Below are 11,030 nucleotides of genomic sequence, written 5' to 3' on the forward strand. Positions count from 1 at the left end.
GCCAAACTATGGAAAGAGCCCAAATATCCATTGACTGATGAATGGATAAAAAAGATGTCGGTGACCCTAATTTTGATCACGAGTTCCCTTCCTATTTTGTTGCCTCAAAGACATTATAGTCAGACCACACCACATTTATGTACACAGGAATTCACTCTACCACCTACTGGGCAGAATATCTCCAAACTGTTTTAATTTTTTTTCTACATATTGTGGCGTCTTTAAAATATATTTTGTTGTCAAATTGGCTAACATACAGTGTGTAAAGCGTGCTCTTGGTTTTGGGGGTAGATCCCCATGGTTCATCGCTTACCTCCTATTGTGGGTTGTTAAAATGTAAATTGCCCTTAACCAAGGGAAGCTAATGAGTGAATCAAGAGGCTTAAAGTTGGTTGTCTCAATTTTATTGACTGTGTCAGTATGAGATTCCTACCACTGCTGTAAAATATCTCCACACTAGCTGCTTAAACCATACACACCTTTACAGTTCTGGAGTCAGAGCTCGGAAGGAGTCTTATCGGGCTAATAGCAAGAAGTCTGCAGGGTTGACTTCCTACTGGAGGCTCAGGGGAGAATCTGTTTCCTTTCCATTTCCAGTCTCTGTCGCCAGTCACCTGCATTCTCTGATCATGGCTCTCTCTCCACCTTCAGAGCCAACAGGGTAGCAGTTTCAAAGTCTCTCTGACACCAACTCTTTTGACTCCCTCCTCAACATTTGGAGGACTGTCGTGACTACCTGAGTGCCACCTGGACAATCACAGCTAATCGTTGTATCTGAATGGCAGCTGATTGGCAGCCCTGTTCAATCGCCTACCTTGATTCCCTGAGCTCTAGAAAATACCATCTTCGTAAGCACTGATTACGATGTGGACCTGCTTGGGAGGCTCCTCCTCTGTCTTCTAAAAAGTCTTTTTCAAAAGTGCATTGTTTTCAGGTGATTTGACTAGTTTATACATTATGCTCTGTCACCATGAGAGCAGCTACTGTCTGTCCCCGGGCTGCACCGTTACAATAAATTGACTGCATTCCTTATGCTGGGCCTTTTATTCCCATGGCTTATTCGTCCCATAACTGGAAGCCTGCACCTCCCACTGTTGTAACCTTGTGTGTCAACTGTACTAAAACTATTACAAAATAATAGACACATGAAAAAACCAAAACCCGGGTGTATTATTTCGTGTCACACTAGTGCCTGCCTATAAAAGAAACAAACACAGAATTGACACAGCCTCTAGAAGGAGGGATACACTATTCCCTCCAAATTACATGCAACGATGATTTTTTGTATAGGAGATCTCTAAAACTACCTACATCTGTCTCTAACACAGGATCACACCCTTGCTAACCAAAGAGTGGTACACGGACTGGAACTTGCACATAAATAACAAGTGAGAGCTTGTCAAAAATGCAGAAGCTCTGGGCCACCCGGGGACTATCACTCAGATGCTGCTTTTGCAGCAGGATCCGTGTGGATTCATAAACATTTGTAGACCATGTGAGGTTGGAGAAGGGCTGGTCTAGAATAGGTTTTCTCACTTGTTCACCAGACCTTTGGGACAGCTTAAGTCTATTTTTGGAGGCTGCTTTCTTGTGGACGAGGTGTTTAGCAGCATCCCTTCAGACGTCACCAGACATCCCCAGGGGAAAATTCATTTCTGGTTGAGAACCACTGCCCCCAAGCTTGAGAACCAGAAGCATCCCGACAGAATCCCGCTCAAGGCCCACATCCTCGAGCACTGACTTCGGGCAGGTCACCAGATGCCACCAAGCACATTCCCACCTGGAGAATGGAGTTTAGAAATGGAGTTTGTCAGGGACGACACGTTTACAGAACATTGAATTAAACATTCCCTGTAAATGCTCGATACAGGTGATAGCATGTGCAAAGACCTAAGTATATCTCTTATAATTAACAAGGCCTTTATAAGTGGGGCTAAGTGACAGCTTTTAGCTTGAGATAAAGTAAGAAAGTCCTAATAGTAATGGCAAATGTATCTTGAACCCAATGTGCGTAGTGCCCAAGGTTTATTATCAGAAGAACTGAGTTCTCCACCACATTTAAAAGAAGAGTAAACACGTCTGGAGATAGCTGGGTCCCCACCACAAATCAATGCTTTGAAGATAAAGAGACCTAGTCCAGGCAGGATCCCTCAGTCTTAGACCTGGAGGAAACCGTAACTGGGAGCTGAGATAGGTGCTGGGAGATTTACTCACCAGGAGGGAGGCAAGCTCAAGGAAAAGGAGTAAAAAAAAAAAACAACAAAAAAAAAAAAAAAACAAAAAAACAAACCAAAAAAAAGCCCATCCAACTGGATTCCCTACTTTTTTTTTAATGTTTAGTTTTGAGAGACAGACACTGAGAGTGGGGAAGGAGCAGAGAGAGAGGGAGACACAAAATCTGAAGCAGGCTCCAGACTCCAAGCTGCCAGCACAGACCCAACGCAGGGCTCGAACTCACAAACCACAAGACCATGACCTGAGCTGAAGTCTGACGCCCAACCGACTGAGCCACCCTGGTGTCCCTGAGGATTCACTACTTCTAAACTGGTCTCTTGGGAACATGGTTCATTAGAGAAATTTCCTATGTGTGCAAAAGAGTTCCGCTTGGGAACTGTGCTGGAGTAAGAAGAGGGAATATACCTAATGAGTACACACAGGGAGCTGTAAATATCTCCTGGTCTCCTGTCTGTCAGCCCATGCAACCTTGCACAGGAAGGGGCATGCTTTTCTGTTTGTTCTGAATCCTAGTTCTGGCTGAGGACTGATGTTTCACTGCCTCCTGCTGTCTCAGGTGAGGGCAGAGCTTTAGTCCCTATCATCTGCTATCCAGGGAAGAATTCAGGCTTCCACAAGGAGACCTTCCCATCAGACACCCCAGCTAGGTGAATCCAACAGCCCAGTGGACCGTGGGTGAGAGGGTCAGAGAGAATGGAAGCCAAGATCATTAACTGTCACCACTTGAGAGCCAATCCAACGTAGCCCGGAGCAAGTGGTCACGGTGTTTGTTTGCTTAATTAAGTAATTCATGTATTTATTCAGTGGCTGTGTCAGTTTCAGAGGGAGTGCCATTCACACTCTTTAAGAGCTTTCTTATTCTTTATCATTCAATTGCTATTATGGTCATGCTAGAAAAACTATGTTGAGATTGTTAAACTCAATGTGTGTTTCTAATCGAGTATAATTTTGTCCCCCAGGGGACATTGATCAATGTCTGGAGACACTTTGTCTGTCAGGCTGGAGAGGGGTGCACAGAGGTCAGGGATGCTCTGAACATCTTACAGGGCCCAGGACGCTCCCCACCACAGGGCAGGCTCTGGGCAGGATGGGTGCAGAGACTGGGAAACTCCTGGTGAAAGAATGTCAGTATCTGTAATATAGTCATTTTCAGGTTCTGCCTTCAACCTTGTAACACTTACTCTTACCCCAACAAATTCAGAATAACCCTTTGGCTCCTATTGGAAAGTTTCAACCACAAACAACGTAACAGCCCTGTAAGTTTTTTTCCAGGCTGCTGGGTGAAGGAGACAGTTCTTGTTATTTTCCTAAATCTTGTTATTTTCCTAAACTATCCCTCAGTTTCAGCCAAGGTCATATGTTTGATGACCGTCTGATTGGTTTTATTATTATTATATGCCCATAGGTTATTCTTTCTCTCTCTCTCTCTCTCTCTCTCTCTAAAACATTATCAGCATTTCAGATGATTTCCTGAGATCATTGTTTCTCAATTGATTTTTGCAACATATTTTGATCATAAAATTTTTTAATTTTATTTAAATAAATCTATCTTCCTACTTCTGAGATTATGGCTTTATTTAGTGGTTTTGCTCACCTGTGAATGTTGTATGTAGTTTCCTTGATGTTCTGCTATATTGTATGGTTACACTTACACTGGGGTCATAATCCCTCTGAATTTTTGTGAAGTGTCTGAGGAGGGGACCAATTGCATATTCTTCCACATAGATATCCATTGCTGCCAGCACTGGTTTAGATATTCATTTATTCTAGCTGTTATATAGCAATTCAACCTTTTCCAACTAAACTGAAATAAAACCTTGCCATATGGTCAATGTCCTTATACATTGAGACCTAATTTCTGACTCATTTAACAAATAAAAACTGAGCATTCTAGGAACATTATATTTTTTTTTCATGTGTAAGCCATTGACAATTTAATTATTAATCCATGTTGATATCCTTAATAATTTCTTTTCTATAGCCAATTTCAGTTAGTTTTTATGTTTCACATACTTTTGCTGTGGACAGTTGTTTTCAAACTACTCATTTTAACGTGGTTGCATCATCCCTTTATTTTTTTCATTCTATAATTTTTCATATCCTTGGGTTTTTCATATTAACCATATAGTGACATATATTTGTGACAAAAACAAAAGTGAACAAAGAAGGTGAAATCCCTTCACCAGCGTATGTTTCTGTGTAGCACCAAGGACAGAGAACAATAATATAAATATACGGATGGCATCATGCGGTCAACCATAATCATGTGAAACAAGTTATTTGGTACAAATCTGGAGTGTCCTGATGTCGGGAGCATTTACAGAGCATGGTCTGGGGAAGCCTCTGTCCACTGGCTGACATACAGAATGAGGATTCGAGGTGCCCCTTGGGTTTGTGAAAAAGAGACCAATACCCAGAGTCCAAGAGTATCAATGAGAGGACATCACATAGGGAAGGGAGACGAGCGCCTGGGTGGCTCAGTGGGTTAAGAGACCTCTTCTTGGTTTTGGCTCAGCTCAGATCTCACTGTTTGTGAGATCCAGCCCCTTGTTGGGCTCTGTGCTGACAGCATGGTGCCTGCTTGGGACTCTGTCCCTCCCCTGCTTGTGTGCTTTCTCTCTCTCTCTCTCTCTCTCTCTCTGTCTCTCTCTCCCTCCTCCCCTGCTTGTGCTCTCTCCCTCTCTCCCTCCCCTGCTTGTGCTCCCTCTCTCTCTCTGAAAGAAATAAACCTTAAAAAGCGAAAGGGATAACAGGGCTGCCCTCACCTGCTGTCAGCCCCCATGAAGACGAAATGCCCAAGTAATGATGCCAGAGGCACGTGAAAGCGAAGTCTTCCGTGGTTGACCTTGTAACTGTGCACCTTGCAGCCAATCACGTGTGCTTCCTTTTGTGAAGTGTTGGCTTATCCTCTTGCTCATTTTTTCCCTTGGCCCCCCTATATGTAAAGTGTTTGACATTAGGAAGATATCGGCACTTTCGTCTTTGGGGGGAGTTAAATGTGTTCTCACGTAGTTTTTGCTGGGCATCAGGGGAGGTGGTCGGGTGCAAAGCTTCCAGAAGCGAGGGAGGTTACTGTTTGTCACAATCCCTTGGGGACCCCCTGAGCTTACTGCATCCTTGTTCTGTTGTCCTAGACTCTGGGTCTTGTCTAGCAAGAGAGGGGACACAGGATTGTAATGCAAGAGAGGCAAATGTCCAGGAGGAGACAAGGCCCCAGGAACATGTTGATTTGAACATTTGAAACAAGTACATTCCTCAGGGCCTTTGCACTGGCCATTCCCTCTGCTGGGCACATTTCCCCCATACTCCCACATCTACCTCTCTGTCTTATCAAGGTCTGTGTTCCAATATCACCTTGTTGCAGAATTTGCCCAAATACCTGTAATAGATCAACTTGTAAGATATCAGAAAGCTTATTGTATATAAGTTTGGCTTAAACTCACCTTTCATGAATAATTGAGATAAAAGCTTATGTAGTTCCCTATTAGGGTTATCAGAAATCACTAACCGCCCTATCTTGCTTCCATAACTTCGCCTGCTTGCTAAATGGATAACTTAGGTTGCAAAACGCTCCCCTATCCCTTCTACCAAGATCTGGCCTAGGCAAGACCAACATGTAAAAAGTCACGAACTCACTGCCCCACGGTATCTTAGGGCAAACATAGCTAGCCTCCTGTAGCCTGGGAGTAAACTATGACCTATGTAAACTTAGAAGGACCCCAGAGTATGAGATGCTGAACCAGTGTTTGTTTTGGGCTTTCCTAGAGGTGCTGTTCCTGTTCCCTAGATATTAGTTCTGCTTAAAACCACAGTTGCTGAGTTACTGAGAAATAAAACTTCCTCTTAACTGCTTGTTTGAGCTTTTGTAAACCTGCTTGGCGTAATCACCCTTCCCCATTCTCAGGCACCGCATCCTGTTCGAACTAGATAGAAGATTAATATTGTAAACACTGTGATTCAGCATTCAACTAGCTAGGTCAACAAGTTATATTTTGAAATTCTTCAGGACTGTGTGATTGGTGCCCACCTTACATTTTAAAAACCTACAACATTGTGTGATTGGTGCCTGCCCTTTCAAACTGCCACCCTTTTGCAACCCGATTGGTCGATACAGCCCTTAAAAGACATCCCCAAAGTTTGTTCGGGGCCAGAATTTCAGGACCTGTTGTATTTCCCTGTCTGGCCCAGCCGTAATAAACGTGCTTTGATCCTGTTTTTGCTGTCTGGAGTTCATAAGCGATTGCAACTTACAACAAGGTGCCTAACTTTCGTCATTTTAAACCCTCTTAGGACAAAAAACTTTAAATTGATAGGTTCCCACCAAAACTAAGGTCTGTATGTCACAATATAATTGGCTACCATGAGATGTTGTAAATTGTAATTGGTTAACTAAATAACGACGTATTCTGACTTGCTAAAATCCATATAAGCTCACTGCTACCTTTGTTCAGGGCCATTCTCTGCACTTTTCTCCTTAAGATCAGGAGATCAGGTTTGGCCCAGCCATGAATAAAATCTTGCCTCGCTTCTATTCAGCGTCTGGTGGTTTTTTTCGACAGCACCTTGTTTTAATACCCACAAAAATAGAATGCCCTACTTGCTTTGTTTTATGCCTGTTTTTCTTCTCTTCATAACACTCCTCACCATCTAAAAAGTTATACAATTCTCTTATTTGCTTATATTTTTTCTCTATCATTGTAGGACTTTTTTTCTTTAACACCTTATGCTCATTCCTTAGATAGTGCCTGACACACGGTCAGCACTCAATGTATATTCCTGAAATTCTTGAAGAACTTCTTAGTAAAACTGTAAAATATATGATCCCTTAGGAAAGAAGCTGATTGAAAAAAACACACAGAACATATCAGATATGTCCAGGTGCATTCCTGAAGGGGACTGTATCCACATACAACATATTAAAATGAATTTCTGGACTCCAAACTATAAAAGTAGTATTTCAATTCTGTGAGTAATGAAGGTTTGTGTGAAATGTACTCATGTTATTTCCTTCTTTCCAAGAAGCCACCTCCACCACATGGAATTGAGCAACAAAACACAAATTTCAGAATTTTTTCTTCTGGGATTTTCAGAAGAACCAGAACTACAGCCCCTCATATTTGGGCTTTTCCTCTCCATGTACCTGATCACTGTGTTTGGAAACTTGCTCATCATCTTGGCCATCAGCACAGACCCCAACCTCCACACCCCCATGTACTTCTTCCTGGCCAACCTGTCCTTTGTAGACATTTGCTTCACCTCCACCACCATCCCAAAGATGCTCTGGAACATCCAGACCCAGAGCAAAGTCATAACCTATGAGGACTGCATCGCACAGATGAACTTCTTCATAATCTTTTCAGTGTTGGATGACTTTCTCCTGAGTGTGATGGCCTATGACCGGTTTGTGGCCATCTGTCACCCCCTGCACTACACAATCATCATGAACCCCCAGCTCTGTGGACTCCTGGTTCTGGTGTCCTGGATCATGAGTGTTCTTTATTCCTTGTTACAAACCTTAATGGTGTTGCGGCTGTCCTTCTGTACAGAGGTGGAAATCCCCCACTTTTTCTGTGAACTCAATCAGATGATCCAACTTGCCTGTTCTGACACCTTTCTTAATGACATGATGATGTATTTTGCAACTGTGCTGCTGGGTGGTGCTCCCCTGGCTGGGGTCCTTTACTCTTATTCTAAGATAGTTTCCTCCATACGTAGGATCTCATCAGCTCTGGGCAAGTATAAGGCATTTTCCACCTGTGCATCTCACCTCTCGGTTGTCTCCTTATTTTATTGTACTGGCCTGGGAGTGTACCTCAGCTCTGCTGCTACCCAGAGCTCCCACTCGAGTGCCACAGCCTCGGTGATGTACACGGTGGTCACGCCCATGCTGAACCCCTTCATCTACAGCCTGAGGAACAGAGACATAAAGGGCGCTCTGAGGAGATTCTCTGCAATGGCAGCTATAAAAGGGCTAATTGTCTTGGGCTGAAGAATTTCCCATGACTGCTGGCCTAAGAGGTTTAGACTCAGAAGTTGTGATTTTTTAAGCAAATTCTGGACATAGAATTTGCTTCCTTATTTCCTGGAAGTTTTATTTTTTTTAACTACTCAGTACAATTTAGTTAGTCATTTATTAAATTTTTCCCTCTCTCTGATATCGAACAATTTTCCCTTCATTTTCTTTCTTTATTTCTAAATTGATTCCCAACCTGTGATATGGAAAAATGAGGAATTCCCATTTATCTCATTGAATTGCTTGGGTTTCTTAAGAATAATTTCTTCCCAAATGACAAAAATCACCCCTTTCAAGATGTCTTTAGTTTTACTAAGAGAATAGACATTTGTTACCATTCTGATGGAAAAATTCAATTTGGTAAGTAGGCCATTTGTTCCTATCCTATCCTATCTTATCCTATCCCATCCTATCCTATTCTATTCTATTCTAAATCTGAGACCACAGTTTTTCACTTTGTGTTTGTCATTCCTTTGTGTATCTCTACCTGCTCTTCCTGATGAACATACTAGTGTGTTTCATAAAAGGCCACTGGTTTTATTTTCCTAATTAGGATCCCATTCTCTTCAGGCTGTATGGCTTCATGGCTGTATGTCACCGTTGCTTACATAGTCGCTGGCAAACTGATTATCAAATACTTGTCTACCAGTGGAGTCTACATGGAAAAAGAAATTCGAATGAATAGAATGACTTACTATGCCCAATGTTTATAGCAGCACTCTCAACAATGACCAATGATGGAAAGAGCCTAAATGTCCATCAACTGACGAATGGATAAAGAAATTATGGTTTATATACACAATGGAACACTACGTGGCAATGAGAAAGAATGAAATCTGGCCATGTGCAGCAACGTGGATGGAACTGGAGAGTGTTATGCTAAGTGAAATAAGTCATACAGAAAAAGACAGATACCTTATGTTTTCACTCTTATGTGGATCCTGAGAAACTTAACAGAAGACCATGGGGGAGGGAAAGAAAAAAAAAAGGTTAGAGAGGGAGGGAGGCAAACCACCAGAGACTCTTAAAAACTGAGAATAAACTGAGGGTTGACGGGTGTGGGAGGGAGTAGAGGGTGGGTGATGGGTATTGAGGAGGGCACCTGTTGGGATGAGCACTGGGTGTTGTATGGAAACCAATTTGACAATAAATTTCATATTAAAAAAAAAGAATGACTTACTATGGCCTTCAAGTCAAAGATGACCTCGATTATGATAAAGCAAATTTTAAATTGTCCTTTGTATTAGTATGCACTACATTTCTTTTCAAGTTGTACATCTCCCAATCAAGTATGGAATACCAATGGCAACGTTTAAGGGCATTTATTTGCTGGGGTGAATGATGGGTTAACCTGTTACAAGCAAAACACTTATAAATGAAAACTATAAAATATTGCTGAAAGAAATTAAAGAAGACATAAATAAATGGGATGGCATCCTGTGCTCCTGCTTTGAAATTTTAAGTTTTAAATTTAATTTTAGGATGGGCTTAAAAAATTTTCCCCACCCCCACCCCATTTGTTATTTCCATAATGATATTCAATCTGTAGATTTTTTCAGTAGTGTTGCCATCTTAACAACTTTAATTCTAATTTAAATTTCTTCTAACACAGAAGCACAACTTTGCTCTCAGACTGTGCCCCACAGACCAAGACCTGTAGCATCAACACCATGAGGGAGCTTCTTAGAGAAGCAGAGTTGCTGGGGCCCCTGGAGCCCTGATAAATCAGAATTTGCATTTTAACTACAGTCCCTGGTGAATTGTGTGCACAGTGAGGTTGGAGAAGCCTTAGTGTGGAGCAGGTTTTCTCACCATCTCACCATTGACCCTTGAAACTAGAAAATTCTTTTTGTTGGGTGCTGTCCTGTGGATGAAGGTATTCAGCAGAATCCCTTCAGACATGGACAAATATCCACAGAGCAACGACTCTGGTCGAGAACCACTTCCCAGAGTTTCAGAACAGGAAGCATCCTGACATAATTCCAATTAAGACTACATCCCTACTTGGTTTATGCCTTTGAACAGAGCAAGAAAATCCTGTGAGCCCCATTTTTACAATATGGAGCTCATAAAAGTACTACTTCATAGGTTGTACTTTTGTAAAAATTAAATCATAGAATTCCTTTAGTGTGCTCAGCTAGTCTATGCTGCAGAAAATATAAATATGTCTCTTATCATTAATAAACACTCATCATGAAGGAATACATGACAGTTCTTATGATCTAAATAACTTGTGATCTAAATATGAAATTCCTCATTGTTTTGGCTAAACTATCACAAAGCCAAAGAGTACAGTATTTTTCCTTTTAAAAAATGTATTTAAGTTCAGTTCGTTAACACACAGTGCAGTATTAGTTTCAAGAAGAGAACCCAGTGATTCATCACTTACATACAACTCTCATTGCTCCCCACAAGTGCCCTCCTTAATGCCCATCACCCATTTAGCCCATCCCCCCCCCAAACACCTCTCTAGCAACCCTCAGTTTCTTCTCTTTATTTATCTCTTACAGTTTGCCTCTCTGTCCGTTTTTATCTTATTTTTCCTTCCCCTGCCCTATGTTCATGTTTTGTTCATCTTAAATTCCACATATAAGTGAAATCATATGATATCTGTCTTTTCTGACTTATTTCACTTAGCATAATACACTCTAGTCCATCCATATTGTTGCAACTGGCAAGATTTCATTCCTTTTGATTGCTGAGTAATATTCCACTGTGTGTGTGTGTGTGTGTGTGTGTGTGTGCACTGTATGTATACATAAATCTTTATCCGTTCATCAGT

The 11,030-nt window shown here is 41.7% G+C and overlaps 1 protein-coding gene across 1 annotated transcript; it reads left to right on the top strand.

The window, feature by feature from the left end:
- The first annotated feature begins 7,207 nt into the window (after positions 1–7,207).
- LOC102951411 (olfactory receptor-like protein OLF4) lies at positions 7,208–8,224 on the top strand. The gene has a single exon (XM_007088602.3). The coding sequence runs from the start codon at positions 7,208–7,210 to the stop codon at positions 8,222–8,224; it is 1,017 nt and encodes a 338-aa protein (XP_007088664.2).
- The last annotated feature ends 2,806 nt before the right edge of the window (positions 8,225–11,030 follow it).

Source organism: Panthera tigris, chromosome A2, assembly GCF_018350195.1.
Source record: "Panthera tigris isolate Pti1 chromosome A2, P.tigris_Pti1_mat1.1, whole genome shotgun sequence".
NCBI lineage: Eukaryota > Metazoa > Chordata > Mammalia > Carnivora > Felidae > Panthera > Panthera tigris.